At 38.4% G+C, this 20,296-nt stretch overlaps 1 protein-coding gene across 6 annotated transcripts in view; it reads left to right on the top strand.

Annotated features, from left to right (window-relative positions):
* CTNNA3 (catenin alpha 3) overlaps positions 1 to 20,296 on the top strand; it is a 1,976,430-nt gene that overhangs the window by 112,852 nt on the left and 1,843,282 nt on the right. For all 6 annotated transcript variants that reach the window (XM_070781776.1, XM_070781778.1, XM_070781775.1 and 3 more), the window contains one exon: positions 7,635 to 7,738. In XM_070781776.1, the coding sequence (XP_070637877.1) occupies positions 7,640 to 7,738 (99 nt within the window). In that variant the 5' untranslated portion in view covers positions 7,635 to 7,639. The remainder of the gene's footprint in view (positions 1 to 7,634; positions 7,739 to 20,296) is intronic.

Raw genomic sequence — 20,296 nt, 5'->3', positions numbered from 1 at the left:
ATGGCTGCAATCACCATCTGCAGCGATTTTGGAGCCCCCCAAAATAAAGTCTGACACTGTTTCCATTGTTTCCCCATCTATTTGCCATGAAGTGATGGGACTGCATGCCATGATCTTCATTTTCTGAATGTTGAGTTTTAAGCCAACTTTTTCACTCTCCTCTTTCACTTTCATCAAGAGGCTTTTTAGTTCTTCTTCACTTTCTGCCATAAGGGTGGTGGTATTTGCGTATCTGAGGTTATTGGTATTTCTTGATTCCAGCTTGTGCTTCCTCCAGCCCAGCGTTTCTCATGATGTACTCTGCATATAAGTTAAATAAGCAGGGTGACAATATACAGCCTTTACATACTCCTTTTCTGAGGAAGCTGATGTTTAGAGAGGTTCACTAACTTGCCTAAAGTCACCAGTGAGCAGAGCCTAGATTCTCACCCAGACCAGCTTCAAAGCCAGTCCTTTTAATTACTGAGATCCAATGGTGATGAAATGTAGAATTTAAGAATCCTTTTGTAGACAGTGGGAGTGGAGAAGCTGCAGTGGTTCTCACACTGGCTGCTGCGTTGTTGCCCTGCTGAGGGGCTGAGTGGAGCTGAAATCTAGTCCTCCCTCTGCTGGACAAACTGCGGGCCTTCCTGCTAACACCTACAGGGCTTTTTCTAATTGGTCTGCCTGAAAGACTCAGATTTTACTAGTTCACTCAAAGCAAATCTTAATTCTCTAAACCTCTGAGTACTGCTGCCTATATTTCCATTCATTCACAATAATCCTTTGACTCCGACCTGTCTTCTCTTTCTGGTCCACATCTTCCTTGGTTGTCAAATTTCATCTGTCTTTATGTTGTCAACTCTGAAATCTGTATTTTGATCCCAGACTTCTCTCCCAAACTCTACTTTCATATCTCTAACTGCCTACTTACTAATAACATCTTTACTTGGATGTCTATTATACATCCTAAATTTGTATGTATCTCAACTCATGTCCCAAACTGGGCTCTTCATCTTCCTGTTCCTCCTGCAGCATCCCTACCTCAGTTAATGGCACTACCATCCTTCCAGTTGCTTCAGACAAAAAACTTAAAGCTATCTTGAATTCTTTTTATCCTATGTTCAAATCGGTCCAGAATTCCTATTGGTTCACAATTGTCTACAATCTGACCACTTCTGTTCATTTCTGCTGCCACCAGTCAGGTTTAGGCCATTATTTTCTCTCATCGGGGTCACTACAGAAGTTTCCCAATAGTGTCCCTAATTTTGCTCTTGCCTTCAATACTTCCTTTTATTCACCAGAGTGATCCTTTCAAAATATAAAACAGATTATGTTTCTCCAGTGTTCAAACCCCTGCATGATGTCTCATGGTTTGATATGATCTGTGCTTCCCCCCTGTACCCCCCTTAACTAACTCCATTACCATTCTGACCTTCTCTTTTACTATGGTTTTTTAGTTCACGCCAAGCCACTTACCCTGGCCTCCTTGCTCATCTGCAAACAGTACTCTCCTGTCATTAGGTTTTTTCTCCAGTTGTTATCTCTACCTAGAATGCTCTTCTCCCAGACCTCTGCTTGGCTAATTTCCTAACCTCCTGAAGTCGTTGCTCAAATGTACTCTTCTCATTGAGGTTAATATTTATCTTATTTAATATTGCAGTCTGCTCCCAACTCTCTTATCACTTACTCTGTTTTTCTTTTTTTGCTAGCATGTCTTTTTCTAAGGCACTAAATGATGTTACTGTTATAAGGTTTATTGTTTATGCTCTCTCCTTTCCCATGACTAGCACAAAGTAGAAACAATAAATATAAGTTGAATTAGTGAATAAATGAATGGTGCCCTATAGTCTAGGGGTGCCTCTGATCTCAAATCACTTAGGTCTTATAACTGACCAAAAGGCAAGGTAGAAGAGCTTACACTGATTATTGATCTTAAATAAATACATGGAAAGTATTGTAAAATGTAAGAAGAACATCTGAAAAGAGAGAAATTCAATTATTAGACAATTGCTTGATTTTATTGACTCTGACAAACCTAAGTTCCTTTTGTTCACCAAATGAGTAAAAGATGTGTGTATTTCTTTCTTGACAGGACAAACAATCCAGTAGATGATTGCATTGGAAGCATGGAAATGGGGGTTTGGGGTGGGGATGGAGGTACACTTGGAAAATAGCTATGTGTAGACATTATAGTGGAAATTTTTAAAATTATAGTTGTCCCCTTTCCATTTGGTTTCACTCTAGCTAAGACTTAATTATACAAAATCAATTGTGATTAAATTATGCAGTAAATCCCCCATGCCCCGTTTTCCTTTTCTTTACTTAAACCTTTGGTCAATTAACATTTGGTTCCACTCCTTCACATTACTCCTAACCACATTCAGCTAAACCTTCTACGGGATGCCGATGAGGGAGAGTGAAGCCTACTTTTGTTTTGTACTCAATAGAAATTTTTAATGATAATTAAAATAAATGTTCTCTTTCATGAAGCTATCTCAGTACTTGGAAACCCTTAATTAGTTGCTCACCCTTTCTTCTGATATTTTAGAAGTACAGTGTCAGCTAATATTAACATTTGTAATGATCATGGGATTTTTTTGTTGTTTAGTCACTAAGTCATGTCCAATTCTTTTGTGACCCCATGCACTGTAGCCTGCCAAGCTCCTCTGTCCATGGGATTTCCCAGGCAAGAATACTGGAGTGGGTTGTCATTTCCTTCTCCAGGGGATCTTCCTGACCCAGGGATTGAATCCACATCTCCTGCATTGACAGGCAGATTCTTTACCACTGAAGATGGTGGGGATTGTGACCTACTAAAAGTATTTCCCTTTTCTATTTCACTATATGAGATCCCAAATGGATCTCATGAAGCCCAAAGATACTTTTCATAGAAGAATTGTTGACACCATCAAAGCACTTTAAACTTGAAGGAAAGAAATCTATTCTCAGATAAAGCCATCAAAGGCATGTGAATGTGTTCATACACATATGCATGTGTGTGTGTGTTAATGTTGTGACAATAATTAGGGCATAGAAAGAACCATGTTAATAGAGATGATGTATAATGATTACTTAGAGAAAAATCACACGAGAAAGGGTCAATAATAAATAAGTAATAATAAACATAGGTACATGGAAAAACAGTTTAATCTTCATAGATATCAATAAATTATGAATTTTGTTGTATTTTTGAGTTTTTAAATTGTTTATTTTCTCATGAATGTAATGCTGAATGTTCACAAAAATAATTTTAATAAAAGGAGTAAAGAAATATATGCAGCGAATAACAACTCTTGCATGGAAACAAGTAAACTTAAGGAAAAGTAATAACAGAGAGTATTTGAATGAGGGGGAAACAGAGAGGAAAAGAGAAGTAATTTTGTTGCAGAAGCTTGAAAGTCTTTCCCTAAATGTGGAAGAACTGATGCCTTTTTACTGTACCTCTGTGTTAACTGCATGTTTTAGAAGATTGAGGATAGAATGAAAGAGCAAATCTGACTAAAAGGGCAGAACTTGGTGATATGGAGTGCTAGAAAGTTTGGGTAGTTCTGTCCTTAACATTTGTAGTCAGCAGAATGAAAATATACATGGAGGCCTGCATACCATACTTACATATGTGAAAGCTACAAATAAAGCTAACAAGTTGCTAAAATAGGTTCTATCCTCTTATCTTTCTGCCTTGAGAACTATACCTCCAAATTGACCTGAAAGATATAGATCTGGATTTAGAATTCTTGTATTCCTTGACGTTTCCTGTTAGAATGAGGTGCTGCCCCTGATGGTCAGCTTCCTTTCCTTTCCACTTCTGGCTCTATCTTGTACTTGAGAGGCCTTGGGTACATGCAAATGGACAACTTGCATGTCTGAGCTCCATAATACTCATCAGCAAACAGCGGCCTCTTGGCTACCTCTCAGGTATGGGGATGGGCATGTTGTCATTTGCACTTAGAAGTTTGGGTTGCAGAAAGAGGCTGGCATAGGCATTGGAAGTGGACTTGGACTAAGTAGAGAGTTGGGGGTACTGAGTGTGTCAGAAAGGGTATATATGAGCTCTGGGAAGACACATCACCTTGGTCTCATGGACTCTTCTGAAGCATTAATAGAATGTGTATCCCCCATGACCTCTCAGAGTTAACTTCACTTAAAAGTGAAATACTTGTTAAACTGAATGAGTTTTAAATTGCTATAAGCTCAATTTAAAGCAAGGAATAAAGTGGAGTAAAGAAAATGTAGGCATATGGACAAAGGCAACCTGGGAGAAAGGAAGTATCCACATGATACTTTGTTCCGCCTTACAGACTACCCCTGGAGACATCTATTACTGTTGTCAAGAGATTTGTTTTCCTCACTTAAGTTCTGAAAATTGGGGTTTAATCTAGTCTACTTGTTTCCAAACCTGAACCTTTCCCACTTTATAAACCTATCTCTAGGGGTTAGAAGTTAAAAAATGTCAGATTTCAACTCAACAAGAGGAAGAACTTTATAAAAGTAATCACTGGCATCTAATGGTATAGTGAGCATCTCATTTCCCAGTACATTGTTGAAATGAAGGACGCTGTAGGAGGTGTCCTTGAATTGTTTCAGAGATACTTTCTAACTCTTAAAATTTTGTGGATTATGAAGTGCAAATGCCTTGGGTTATAATACCCATACCCTAGCAGGATTTTAGTTTTGGATTCACATTGCATTATGGCTACAAAAGGTTGGTAAAAACTCGTCAGATTTGACCTTGCTTTGAGTTCATTTGCAAAATTCTGCAGTTTGATGCCTATTATTGCCTTGATCTCCAAATCAGTTTCCTCAGTTAACTAGAAAATGTTTTGATACTATACAAAAAGTGATTAGTATGTACAGTGTTAGTATTTTTAATAGTATACTCAATTTTGGAGATGTGATTGTACTTAAATGCTTTCTTAAATTATTAGATTTGTCATAATTGTTTCATTTTAAAATTTCAGCATAATTATCTGTTTTTAATAAGATATATGAAAGAATTATAAATATTAATTATGAGTTTATCTGATTATAAGTTATTTGAAATCACAATTTTGACTATATGTACAAATTTCTCTGTTGAGTCACTGGAGACAGTCTTTGGCAGAGTCTTATTATTCTCAAGAATACTTTATATATCCATTTTTGTAGTAAGAGAGTCATGGAATGTAGCCATGTGGCATATATTTGGAGAGCAATCAAGATTGCCGGGAGAAATATCAATAACCTCAGATATGCAGATGACACCACCCTTATGGCAGAAAGTGAAGAGGAACTAAAAAGCCTCTTGATGAAGGTGAAAGTGGAGAGTGAAAAAGTTGGCTCCAAGCTCAACATTCAGAAAACGAAGATCATGGCATCCGGTCCCATCACTTCATGGGAAATAGATGGGGAAACAGTGGAAACAGTGTCTGACTTTGTTTTTCTGGGCTCCAAAATCACTGCAGATGGTGACTGCAGCCATGAAATTAAAAGATGCTTACTCCTTGGAAGGAAAGTTATGACCAACCTAGATAGCATATTGAAAAGCAGAGACATTACTTTGCCAACAAAGGTCCATCTAGTTAAGGCTATGGTTTTTCCAGTGGTCATGTATGGATGTGAGAGTTGGACTGTGAAGAAGGCTGAGTGCCGAAGAATTGATGCTTTTGAACTGTGGTGTTGGAGAAGACTCTTGAGAGTCCCTTGGACTGCAAGGAGACCCAACCAGTCCATTCTGAAGGAGATCAGCCCTGGGATTTCTTTGGAAGGACTGATGCTAAAGCTGAAACTCCAGTACTTTGGCCACCTCATGTGAAGAGTTGACTCATTGGAAAAGACTCTGATGTTGGGAGGGATTGGGGGCAGGAGGAGAAGGGGACGACAGATGATGAGATGGCTGGATGGCATCACTGACTCAATGGACGTGAGTCTGAGTGGACTCCTGGAGTTGGTGATGGACAGGGAGGCCTGGTGTGCTGCAGTTCATGGGGTCGCAAAGAGTCGGACACGACTGAGCGACTGATCTGATCTGAAGGTTTCTAGGCTCTATAATATTTGCCTCTATTTAACCAAGTATTATTATCTAAGAATTAAATTACATCAAGAAAAGAGCCAATAAGGAAGATTTTTTTTTTTTGTACAGGGTGGTTTTGTTTGTGCATCTCTCTCTCTGTACATGTATCAGGCATATAGTATAGGCTTAGTGAAGCACTGATCTTTTCAGTTACATGTACATGAAGAGATCATGATTATCTTTGGATATATATACACTAAAACATTTATGGATCCAGGGGAAGGATGTGAGAGAGCGTGAGAGGCTGAAGGGTAGAGAGATGCTGATTATGTGGAACTAAAACAGTGGGATCTGAGAAAGGTAGAAGGAGAATAGGTGCAGACTCTCGGGCAAGGAGTTGGAGTGAACATGGACCCTACCCTGAGATTCTGACTTCCCTTAGGGGTTGGAGGCAGAGGTATAGAAAAAAGAACACTACTCTTTCCTAGAATCCCTGAGATTGAGAGGAGTGTTGAAAGGACTGATTCTGGGATAAAACATGATTTCATGAAAATGTGTCATTCTTTCTGTCACTTATTCATCTATCTCCATAGTCCATTTGTAAAACCAAAACCAACCTTGGTTTTACAAATGAACTTTGTAAGAAAATAAGAAACGTAGAAGAAAGTTTGGAAGAAACTTTGAAAGAAAATAGGCAACATCTAAATGGAAAAATTTGTGCATTGATAGTAACACATACTTCTATAGACTATAATAGTTTATAGGCTAATAATAAGCCAAGTTATATATAGTACAGATGTGTTTCTTACTGTTATCTTGTGAACCTTCAGTAAATACTTGCTGGAAGATTATTGACTGTGAATAAGTTAATATAGATTTGTGGGCTTAGAAATTTGGGTAATAGTCTTCATGGCTGATGTGTTACTTTGAATATGTTATGAAATTCTATACATGGTCACTTGCTATATATGTATTCTTATTGAAAATTCTCACTGAACCAACATTTAAGATTTATATTAAGGTCTGAAAGAATGGTTTGCAATGTTTTTCTTATTTTGTCTTGCCCAAATATGAAGATTTGTCTTTCTTTTTATAATAACGATGCCAATTTATGTTAGTTTCTTTTCTGTAAAGGAAAGTAAATTGCCCAAAACGTTCTTCTTCAAATCAAAACCCTCAAATGATTCCCCAAATAGAGAGATGTATCATGTCTTCCAAAGTCCTACCTGATTCCTCATCTGAATGATCATTAACAACAGGCAAAATATGGGCTCTAGCTGCCTTAGTGCTTATGATTTCGTGGAAGTCAAAGCATGTGTTTGCTGCAAGATATCTCTCACCAACTCAGCCATTCTTTTTTTAATTAAGACTCCTGATCAAATGCAAACTCACCTTGGCTGGGTTATAATTTTAGTCATGAACAAACCAGCATAAATTAATTTGTTAGAGGACCCAAGCCCAGAAACATGACCTGAGAAAACAGTTGGGGAATATCTTGTATCTCTGTTGGTGGACTTGCCACCTTTGTCCTCTGAGGGCTACAGCTGATAGCAGGAGGAGGTGCGTGAATACTAAGCACACATATGCTATGATTTTCATTAGTGCTTTCCTCTAGAAAGTATTTTTTCTTTATTAGTAAATGTCTTTTTGTTTTTGTGCACAGGCAGCATGTCAGCTGAAACACCAATCACACTGAGTATCAATCCTCAGGATCTGCGGGTCCAGACATTCACTGTAGAGAAACTACTGGAGCCTCTCATAATCCAGGTATTGATAACATGGAAATTACAATGAATAGTAACTGCAAAAGTACTAAGAACATAGGAAAAATAAATAATGGAAAGATTTGATTTTTATAGAATGATATGTTATCCAAAATTGTCTTTTAAGATGTTTTAAAGTGTATGAAGGTATCTATTTAGTAATAATAATGATAACATTCTGAAAGTTCCTCCCCAGATTCTCTTTAAAAAGCAAAAAAGTAATAATATGCATATGCAGTTTTGAAAGTACCTTTATGCAAATTATCTTGTTCAATTGTCATGAAAACTGAGTGAGGCAGGCAGCATGGTTAAAACCATTCTTATTACACCGAAAAGGAAACAACTAGAAACAGCCTAAAGAATTTAGGTGACTTGCCTCAGAGCACATGGTGGCTCATCTGTCAAATAGGAAATTATTTTAAAATACCAAAATGTATGAGAAAAGCAGATATTTAAGTTATTCTATAATAAAAATCTTTCCATAAAGTGAATAATTCCTTGATAATATGCATAATGATTCTCTGACTTTATTATGTAAGCCCAGGTTTTATTTATTGGCTTTTCTTAGAGTAGAGCTGGGAGAAACTTACACTATAGTATAGATTTAAATTTTTTGTTTTTAACCCCAAATTTATGAGAAAACTCCTCTTTAGACTTACCTTCCATCATATCCCCTAAGACAAATTGTCCCTTTTTCTAAGGCCTTGAAGTACTCTAGGGTTTCTTAAGTGAGAAATGACACTGACCTTACCTCTGATTTAAACATTTTCTGCTTGTCTTCTTTGTGAGGTGGATGGTGGGGAGGAGAGTAGCTCTAAGAGTAAGCTTTGTACATATTTTTACTTAGCATATCTCCTACTGGAAAGATGATTTAAAACATGTGCCTCACTGATGATAGCTTAATTATGAACTTTGGCAGTCTATAAGATACTAATATCTGGTATGAAATTGATATTAGATGACTCTGAAACTTCACTGAAGTCCCTGTCTTTGCCACCCACAGAATGGTCTCATGTTAAAAAGAGAATTTTTGTACAATAAAATTATTTGCCCAAGCTCTTGATTTTCATTATAATGGGATTCTCCTTACAAAAAACCAGTACATTTCAAAGTCAGAGTCATTAATTTGGATTTGATGAACAACCTTCTCGTCACTTTGATCATGTATTACCTATCAATACAATAAAAAATTCCATTAAATTAAAGATTTTTTACTAGAATAACATCATACTAAATATATCATCACATTCTTTTTTTTCAGAGTGTTTAATTTGAAATTGTTACATTGTTTATTTTAAGCATGTAATATAGTCTCTAATTATAGTGGAAAACATTCCAAAAGAATGTTCTTTTGGAACATGATCTTTAAGTTCATAATGCCACCAGATAAAGTTATCATTTAGTAATCCCATTAAAAAAGTCTCACCTTTTGTCATTATTTATCTTCATGTTATATTCCTTTGCTTTCAAGGTTCCACAGAAATTACTTACCATCTCTGTATATAACTCAAAGTCAAAATTACATTTTAATTTTTGGAGTAATTGGTCATAGATATTATTATGTCACTCTGACTTCTAAATTCATTGATTCATAAATCTTTATTCTGCTCTTTTTATAGTTACCAGTCTTTCCCACCAAACTTGATTTATCTTTAATCTATTTTTTTTCTTTTGGGCACAGGTAAATCACTAGGTCATTTTGCAGGGATGTTCAGGCTGGGATATATTTCAGTCATTCACTTTCATTTTCTATGTGTGATAACTTACACAGTTGCATCCTTCTGTAATAAATTCCTCCAATGGATCAGAAATAATTTTTTTCTCAGCAATTACATTTTTATGATTGCAACTGTAGGCATCTGTACTTTATCACTTTCAAGATCCAAGTTTGGCAATGCAGTGCAGAAAGTCTATTTATGCAGAATTGCGATTAAAAGAATTTACATCTCTATGTTGTATACTCTCTGAAGGAGATATAAACTGCTAAAGCATGCTACAGTTGTTACATAATGGACCCATCTATAATCTTATTTGCCACAGAATATAATTTTCTATGTGTCAGATTCATGTAGAATGTGAGCTAGAACAATTAATTTAAAATCTCTTAAGAACAATAACAAGCTCCTCATAATGTTATCTCCAATGAAGACAGAAGATCTTTTGCAGGGGCAAAGGTTCAAATATATTTTCTGACGTAAATATATTTCATGTTTTCAAGTGGTAAATATAGAGTTAGATCAATAGTAATAAACATTATCACTGTCTCTCACTTCTAACTCTTGTAGGACCTCTTAGCCTTTTCGTGGTTTCCACTTTGATAGTGTTTCACATCTATTTCTGGGAGTCCCTTAGGGATGGCTTTTATATACTCTATAATATGCATTGGGTCAAGTTTAAGAATATCTGCTCAATTTTTTATCAGTCAGCATAAGCTAGGCTATGCTATGATAAAGCAACCTCCAAATCTCTTGAGGCTTCAGTTCAGTTCAGTTCAGTTCAGTTGCTCAGTCGTGTCCAACTCTTTGTGACCCCATGAACTGCAGCATGCCAGGACTCCCTGTCCATCACCAACTCCTGGAGTCTACCAAAACCCATGTCCATTGAGTTGGTGATGCCATCCAACCATCTCATTCTCTGTTGTCCCCTTCTTCTCCTGCCCTCAATCTTTCCCAGCATTAGGGTCTTTTCAAATGAGTCAGCTCTTTGCATCAGGTGGCCAAAATATTGGAGTTTCGGCTTCAACATCAGTCCTTCCAATGAACACCCAGGACTTATCTCCTTTATGATGGACTGGTTGGATCTCCTTGCAGTCCAAGGGACTCTCAAGAGTCTTCTCCAACACCACAGTTCAAAAGCATCAATTCTTCAGCGCTCAGCTTTCTTTATAGTCCAACTCTCACATCCATACATGACTACTGGAAAAATAATGTCTCTGCTTTTTAATATGCTGTCTAAGTTGGTCATAACTTTCCTTCCAAGGAGTGAGCGTCTTTTAATTTCATGGCTGCAATCACCATCTGCAGTGATTTTGGCTTAACAAAGGTTCATTTCCTGCTCAAGCTACATGTTTAAAGTGAGTTGGCTGGGAGGTCTCTGCTTTAATTTAGGCACGCAGGGAACCAGGCTAATGTATATTCCATCTATATTTATTTCCACTATGGTTACAACAGGGAAAGGGAACACTATGAATCATGCAAGGGCTCCTAAATTGTCCACCTGGATGTGACATATGTCAGTTCCACTCACATTGCTTTTGTCAAAGCAAGTCATGTGGTCAGTGGGGATGCTAGATGTGTGATCTTGTTCTGTGCCCAGGAGGATGGGAATATTTGTGAACAGCCCTGAAAACCATGATTTTTCCATTGCTACCTTTTCAGGGGTTCTTTTTTCATTAAGTCTCCATCTGATTAGTCACCTTTCCACTCTGATCACATCTGACCTTATCAGGGTGGGCAACTGACTTATTGACAATTATAGGTTGGCAAGAAGCCGGTGAGGCAGTCTGGCATGAGAGCTCTGCCTCTGGGGTATGATGGTAAATTGGTCCTATTGCCATCCTCTCTTTTGGGAATTGACTTTGGGTATAGTTAAGCAGTTACCCAGCATTAAACAGTTATATCGTGTGCAAAGCCGAGCAACACACAGAAAGAAGTAGAGATATGGAGGAGAGTTCTGTTGGAGCAATTTTCAAGTTTGCATCCACAAACTCATGCTGTTGAGGGACAATAAGGTTTCCTAGCTCCCATGGTTTTAATGGATCCGTCCAATTTCCAAACCACAAACTAGTCTCAAAATAATACTCTATAGCCTCTGTGGGGCCTCACAGTTTCCGGTTTCCTTGAGCATCTACCGTATAGCCCTGATGCTTGTCTTCCTTTGTCAGCTGATTCCCTGGCCTCCTACCTGTTCATCAGTGGCTGAAACTTCAGAAGTTCCATTAGTGGCAGTAATCAAGGGTTCTTGTAACGGCCTTCACTTACTTATTATAGGAGATTTTCCTGTAAAGCTTCTCTTCTGCTCTTCCCTTCATCTCCAGTTTTTGAAGTCTCTGATGTTTGACTCATCAGTTCTCCCAAACTAGTCTATCTGCCATGTTTTTCCACTTTGCCTGGTTTCCTCTAGTTGATGTGTAGAAGGTAACTGCCAAAGATGCCCATTTTTAAGACTGGAAATGGACATGCCAAGGTCTCAGTACCTCTAAATTTTCAAAGTAGCAGAATGATACTGGGCTTTTTCAGAAGAGGAGAAAATACCTTTCTTCCAAACTGTGCTTCACTCTGTCACATATGCCCCAATGAATTATGTGTACCTAGAATCACATGAAATTCCTTTGAGAACAGCCCCTTTCAGCTTTTCCCTTAATTTTTCTCTTCTCCTTGTCTTAAGTGTCTAGATGACAAACTAGACACTAATTCTTTTTCTAAGCACCATGTTTTTCTTTCCTCTTTGACTTCTAATGGAGGACTTCTCTGATATACCCCAGTCTAGATGTTGATGCCCAAAGGGTTTATTCCCGTTGTTCTACAGAGAGATTTGATTGACTTCCAGGTAGCAGGGAGAGGACCTCCTTTGGCTTCTTAGCGTCCTAGAATATAATTTCCTTTGTTTCTTTCAGAAAAGTTATCATTTGTCTGTGGTTGTTTTCTGTCATTTTAGGGGCCATTTTGAATGAGCATGATGCCTTTTACTTATATTTCTTTGATTTTTTAAAAAATTTTATTTTATTTTTAAACTTTACATAATTGTATTAGTTTTGCCAAATATCAAAATGAATCTGCCACAGGTATACATGTGTTCCCCATCCTGAACCCTCCTCCCTCCTCCCTCCCCATACCATCCCTCTGGGTCGTCCCAGTGCACTAGCCCCAAGCATCCAGTATCGTGCATCGAACCTGGACTGGCAACTCGTTTCTTACATGATATTTTACATGTTTAAATGTGATTCTCCCAGGTCTTCCCACCCTCTCCCTCTCCCACAGAGTCCGTAAGACTGTTCTATACATCAGTGTCTCTTTTGCTGTCTCATACACTGGGTTATTGTTACCATCTTTCTAAATTCCATATATATGCGTTAGTATACTGTATTTATGTTTTTCCTTCTGGCTTACTTCACTCTGTATAATAGGCTCCAATTTCATCCACCTCATTAGAACTGATTCAAATGTATTCTTTTTAATGGCTGAGTAATACTCCATTGTGTATATGTACCACTGCTTTCTTATCCATTCATCTGCTGATGGACATCTAGGTTGCTTCCATGTCCTGGCTATTATAAACAGTGCTGCGATGAACATTGGGGTACACGTGTCTTTTTCCCTTCTGGTTTCCTCAGTGTGTATGCCCAGCAGTGGGATTGCTGGATCATAAGGCAGTTCTATTTCCAGTTTTTTAAGGAATCTCCACACTGTTCTCCATAGTGGCTGTACTAGTTTGCATTGATTTTATCTCCAAGCTTCTTTTTTTTTTTTTTTTGCATCCTTGCTGATTATCCTATCAATAGAATTCATGTCAAAATTAATCTTGAAGGTTCCAAGAAAATCTCAAAGACAGGGCTGAGCACATATAGTGTTCTTGTAGATTACTTTAAAAGCAAATATTGGAGTTTTGACTATAATCTTAACAAGTAACCTTGAAAGTTAGTAAATTAAATATCTTTTAAGTACTTACATGTGCAAAGCATAGTAAGTATAAAGATGTTATTTGTATGATGGGATGAAGAAATAAACTTAATTCTGCCTCTTTAATGTTTTAAATTTTAAGATGATCAGTATAGTTGAGTTGTTTCTTATAAAGTGAATTCTTCAATTTCTGCATTCTCTTACTGCTGGAAAACTGCTCCCATGGGAAAGTTGTTAGGCTACAATATTCCTTGAGAAACAAAATAGTTGAGAAAAAAGAAGCCACTTCTTAAACTAAGGATAAGAAAAAATAGTAGCTGATTAAAATAGCACAAGTCCATGGGAATGTGCATGGTAAACATGCAAGGGAAACCCCCCCCGCTCCCACCAGAACTTTTTAGCTTTGAACTTAGCTGTGGACAGATATCTGTCTCTGAACATACTTCGCTTCCTCTCAGCTTGCTTCCTAGACCTTTTATTCTATCAGACTCTGATTTTTAAAAAATACACCAATGTTGTTGCCTTGTTGTTCTGGGTTCTCTGATTACCTCTGATCCACTTCACTTCTGTTAATACTTTTTCTTTCAATCTTTTTCTCCACAAATTCTGATTGATCTCACAGATATCCACTTCCAGTTTAGCTGTGAAATAAGATCTTTTTCTTATAAACTGGTTGTGTAGGCAACCAGGTGGTATAGACTGATAAGTCCAGGTCCACTTGCCTTAGTAGAAACGGCTAGATTGATGGGAGCAATTGTGATTCAGCTGTCCATATACCCCAGATGTCCATATACTCCAAGATGTGGACGTTTTCACTGCTTATGGTATGATTCTGCCCTTCATAGAATCCCCTGGTCTGTTTTAGAACACTCAGCTTGTCCCAGAAGATATTGCTGCAGCTTGACACCTCCGTATCGCTAGACCAGTGGTTGGTAAACTTCTTCTGTGCCCGGGTCCAGATAGTAGTTTCAGCTTCGATAGCTGTGTGGTTAGGCCATTCAGGATGGGTGTTCTCTGCTTTCTGTAGACCCTCCTTCTTGACCAGTCCCTGATTCACTCACATTAGATCCAATCCTCTTAATTATAGGGCTTAATTAGTCCTTGTTAACTGAGAATCGCACCTGACATCAGTTCCCCACATAAACAGTGGCCTCCTTCTCCCCCTAGTAGCGAAGACTGCTGCCATGTCCTGCCCACTGTATGCTGTAAAGGTGGGGTGTTTCTCCAGGAATTTTTGTGTAAGATCTTTCTGACCAATAAACCACTGATGTCTTTGTCCCTGTCTACTGACTTTTTATTCAGTCTGGAGGATGGGTAACTACAAGGCTTGCTGGCCTGTGGCGTGCAGCCCAATAACAGCCATAGATTCTCTGTTATAACTACTCTTCTTTAGTTTGAAAGCAGCCATAGACAATATATAAACAAGTGGATGTGACTGTGTTCCAATAAAACATTATTTGCAGAAAAGGGTAAGTGGCAAGATTTGGCTCTTGGTACTTAATTTGCAGACCCCTGCTCTAGACTGATCATTTCCTCATGGAGATACTCTGCACTCACACTGGTTAAGGAAGGAAAAGAAATGTGCAATGTCTCACACACAGTTGAGAGCCCTTGTGAGATAAATTATGATGGAGTGGTTGGTGGCTAAGCCCTGTGAGAGACACAAAAGCCTCACTGGGGGAAGAGTACTAACTAGGCAATTCAGAAAATTTCTCTTAGTGTTGAGCTCCTGTTAGCCCAGTGGTTTTTAACCCTGACTGCACATTAAATTCACCTGGGGGAGCTTATAAACCTCCTAGCGCTCAGGCCACACAGGAAACTAATTAAATCAGAATCTTTGGGAGTAGGACTAGGTAGTAATTTTTAAAGCTCCCAGGTGATTACAGTGTGAAAATTGCCAGCCTAGCAATTATATCAGCCAGTGGTGAGCATGGTTCTGCTTCCTGGAGCAAAGCTTGCCCCAGAATGGTGCCCCTTCTTTGTCTTTCTAATAGGGTAGGATAGTGTCCGTCTTGAATAAATTTGTAAGGAATTCCTGGGGGAAACCTCCTTTATCAGCTCTGTTTATGATATGCTTAGTTCTCCTAGATCCCAGTGGGGCTATTAGTAGCAGCTCTAGGAAAATCACTGCAGCTGAGAGGTGGGATCCATGTTCTGCAGCTATCCTTTATCCAGCAAGGCACTATGTTATGGATCTATGCATGGATTAGATTATAGTGTTTTGGTATTAGATTATGGTGATATAGATCTATGTATGGATTAGATTATGGTGGACGCTAGGATTCTGAGTACCCAAGGCATGTTTTGTTTGCCAGCGTTAGGTGGAGGAACTGCAAATGAGGGAAGAGATTCATAATACACAAGTCTGAAATTACAGTGTGGTATTACATCACACGAAGTTTACCTTTGCAATTACCTGTAACCAGTTTTTCTCAACCTTAGCTGCAAAAGGGCATCGCTTGAGGAACTTATAAACATCCTGATAGCCCCAGCCTACAGCTAAGCCAATCAAATCAGAATATCTGGAGTAGGATCCCATTAACAGTATTTTTGGAAGCCTCTCAGGCTTTGTGGTTAGTCTCATGCCAAGTGATAATGTTCTACCCAGAAATTTTTGCTGCTGCCAGAGTGTTGTCCATGGACTGCCAGTAACAGGCTCATTTAGAAACTCTTAAAAAATGCAGAACCCTGTCCTAGATCCACTGAATCAAATACGTACACACTACTGTATTTAAAATGGATAACCAATAAAGACCTGTTGTATAACACTTGGAATTCTGCTCAATGTTATGTGCCAGCCTGGATGGGAAGTGGGTTTGGGGGAGAATGGATACATGTATGGCTGAGTCTCTTTGCTGTTCACCTGAAACTACCACAACATTGTTAATCAGCTATGCCCCATACAAGATGTTTTTGGTGTTAAAAAATATAAAAAGAAAAACTATAGACCATGAAAAGAAAAGGTGTATTAAATCACCAACTAGAAATATATTCTTTGTTCTACTAATATATATATATATATGGTATAATAAGGTCCCATGTTATTTGTATCACTTTAAAGTTTGAGAAGCTAGTGTAGGAGATTGTAAATTTCAAATTTAAATAGCAACCTGTGTAGCCAGAGTTGAAAACCACTGCCCTGTATCTTTAGTTACCTGCTGGTGTGTACGTGGTGAAGTCACCAGGAGAGTCCTAACTGATACTCATTCATCGCTCTGCAGTTGAGTCTTTGAAGGGGATTTCTTAGTGATTGTCTTGTGTGACCAGTGCATTTCTTCTTAAGAAGATTTACCTTTCCCACATTTTGACTTAGACTTAGCCACCCTCACTTCCTTCTCTCTCCAAGCCTGTGGTTAGTCTCATGCCAAGTGATAATGTCCTACCCAGAAACTGGCTTTTGGACACTAGGAAGCACGGCCTGAGAAATGACATTTTCAAGAGCTGGTGCTTCTTCTTTAGGATGTTTGGAACCATCCTAAAGTTTGTCTCGGCATATATATATACACACACACACATATATATACACACACACATATATATACACACACACACACACATGTATATATAATCTCTGGGAAAGTTGCTTAACTTTGTTATAGCTGAGTTCGTATATGCAGGTGACCTTTGGACAATGCAGGGGTTAGGAGTACATACCTTCTGTGCAATTGAAAATCTGCATATAACTTACAGCTGGCTCTCTGCATCCGAGATTCCTAGGTATTCATGGTTCCGCAGCTGTGGATTCAGGCAGCCTCAGATGTAGTATTTACTACTGAAATAAATCCACATTTGAGTGGACACTTGTAGTTCAAACCCGTGTTGTTTAAGGGTCAACTGTACATATATATATATATGTATATATTCACAGTACTGAATGCTCTGTAAATTAAGGCTTAACAAATGTGGTTGTGATTTTCATGAGTTTTTTTCTTTTAGGAAACAATTTGCATTCTCAACCCTGACTTGCAAGATACTGCAGTTCTTCAGTTTAGACACATTTTTCTGCGTTCTCCCTCTCATATTTTTAACATTTCTGAAATTAGAATGCATCATAGAATGGATATGAACATTTTAATGTAGTTTTCCTTTTTGATACTTGTAGGGATCACAGATTTATCCACAGTACACTTAAGCTCTTCTGTCTTCCATAAGTGATTTGATATTCCTCATAAGCTCCCATTCCCTGGAGATTGGGATAAATCTCTCAGTCTAAATTGGACTGGGCCAATAAGATTGGCAAACTGGTATGATTCAGCAATATAAATCCTCCTTTCTGGTAACTACTCAGGTTCTTTGGATCAGAAATGTGTGGTTGGAGTGAAGAGTGTTGTTTATGTGAGCTCATGGAGATGGGAGATGGGGCCTTTGGATCCCCGTGGTAACCTTTGGACACTTAGTGTCTATTACTGCTGGATGGTTGGTCTGGAATGCTCTCCTGAATGGTGACCTTTGAGGGGTGACCACTACCATGCATGAGTCCTCTGGGCACCACTGTGCATTTTCTGATACGGTCTATAGCTGATAAAGTTTGTAGAGTGCTCTTTTCAGCCTGCTTAAGGTCCATGGTTCTCCACAGATGCCTTAACCTCACCTTGGCCCTGATGGTACTTCATGCCAAGTCCCACCTACATCCTCCATCAAGTGTCTGGCATTATCTCTCTACCTCTCAGTCTTTGCTGTAGGATTACCTTGGTTCTCACCATCGTGGGCTCAGGGAAAGCCCCCCAATCTTCAATTCAGTCATACTTTGATTGTCTTTCAGGGTATCTAGGATGGTCTGGGTCTTATCCATACTTCATGGGAATCAAGAGTGGCTTAGGAAAGCTAAACTGGCCTTCCTTTTATCTATTTACACAGTGATGCCAAGATTACACTATGGCTACCCCAGGGTTTGTTCACAGCAGCTTTTGAGGCAGTTTTCTTCCAGAGTCCCAAAGCTGCTGCTGCTGCTAAGTCACTTCAGTCGTGTCCGACTCTGTGCGACCCCATAGACGGCAGCCCACCAGGCTCCCCCATCCCTGGGATTCTCCAGGCAAGAACACTGGAGTGGGTTGCCATTTCCTTCTCCAATGCATGAAAGTGAAAAGTGAAAGTGAAGTCGCTCATTTGTGTCCGACTCCTATCGACCCCATGGACTGCAGCCCACCAGGCCCCTCCATCCATGGGATTTTCCAGGCTGGAGTGGGTTGCCACTGAATGGAGCCAAATCCCTCTGCTTTCAGTGTTTGCCACAATCATGCTAAAAGAGCGCTCCCCCCGCCTCCTACCCCGACCCCAACCCAGTATGGGTGAGTTCAGAGAGGGGGAATAAGGAAGGGTATTTTGCTTGTGTTTCTTACCTCTGAGCTCCTTCTTTCCATAGTCTCTTGGGGCTAGTTAAGGAGAGTGTCCCTACTTCTTTTTCCTGTCTTACCAGATCGTTTTCATATGACTCTATGTTTTTCTAGTCTATCAAATCCAGCTTCTGCTAATGGGAGGTAATAAATTTAGAAAATAGTTTTCTGTTTCTCTAATGGCTTTCACAATTGTTCTTGCTTAGGACTGCAAGAAAGTGAGCTTTGAAACTCAAAGACAGTATTTTTTTTCCTCTGCTCTCTCCTTTCCTTGTATAATATGACTCATGGCTCAGCCTTGGATTTGACAGGTTCATTACTGACAAAATATTATCTACACTTGCATTCTGAAAAGAAGTGGTTAAATTGATGGTATATATTATAATTGATGGTGTTTTAAAATTAAAGGACTATGGAAATATCCCAATGCTTTGAAGAAGGAACTTTAAGATATATAAATCAAGCATTGGCCAAAAGGGTTCAAGATTGGTGACTAAATATTTAACTTAAAAAAATAAGGCAAAAATGGCTTTCTCAATTTAGAGACAATCATGAGAAATAAGATGGACACGACCTAATCAATTTTAAACTGAACATCATCATTTACATCGCTGATGGGTTATATTCAAACCATATTATTTTGTTATAAAATCTTGACTGTGGAGTCCTACAAATCTAATCACTATCTCATTAGGTCATTCTGGCTTTTTGTTTGTTATTTCTTATTCATGTTTGAAGCAGGTGATTTTTGTATATTTTTCCCTGGACATCTTTAATAAAAAAGAGTTTTATGTTAGAATAGAACAGGAGTAAATTTGATGGCCTAGAGTAAATGGATAATTTGGTGACAGATAGTAGCACCTAAATTCATATAAAACCATGATTTTGTGTTAGCAAAGCATACTGGCATAGTTTATTCAATATTATGGTTAAAAGGTTATAAATGATTATTTTAAAAAGCTGGAACAGAGAATTAGGGGTCATAACCATATCCCACATCAATCACTGCTGGAAGTGGAATGATGGACTGGATTGACCAAGGGGCCCTGTGGATATGCTTGAACTACAGCTTATGAGATCAACCCATTTTCGATTTTAGGGCCAGCTTTGGGCTAATTGGACTTTTTGCTTCTTATTTTGTTTCTTTCAAGCAGTCAGTGGTTACTGATGGAAACAATTATCCTTTTGCTTTTTCTTGCTCAGCATTTCTTTAAATCAGTTTGGCTAAAACTATTGGTTATTGATTCACCAGAATGATTAATGCTTGATTTAGGTGTACATAGGAGCATGAATTTAATTTCTCCTTGGTTTTCTTAATTCAGCATCTTGATAATTTTTCTCCTCATTTTTGAAAACATTTGAAGAGAAGGAGACTATAATTAACATTAACTTTACATTTTTTACTGAAGGCTGCATTTGTCTCTGAATCATTGCTGTGTATAAAAAAAGTTCTTTTCCAAACAGTTACATTTAAAATCACAAAAGCCATATATCCTAGGATTAATAGAGTTCATGGTTGGGTATCCTGTGGGATAACTACGTCTCAATGTTGGGAGTGCCCAAAGCTAAGTCCTATAACTTCTCTAGCTGTCCTTTGTTTTCAGAGATCTC

This window comes from Bos indicus, chromosome 28, assembly GCF_029378745.1.
Source record: "Bos indicus isolate NIAB-ARS_2022 breed Sahiwal x Tharparkar chromosome 28, NIAB-ARS_B.indTharparkar_mat_pri_1.0, whole genome shotgun sequence".
NCBI classification, from domain to species: domain Eukaryota; kingdom Metazoa; phylum Chordata; class Mammalia; order Artiodactyla; family Bovidae; genus Bos; species Bos indicus.
Note: the sequence above shows the minus strand (reverse complement) of the source record. Positions and strands in the feature narration are given on the sequence as shown.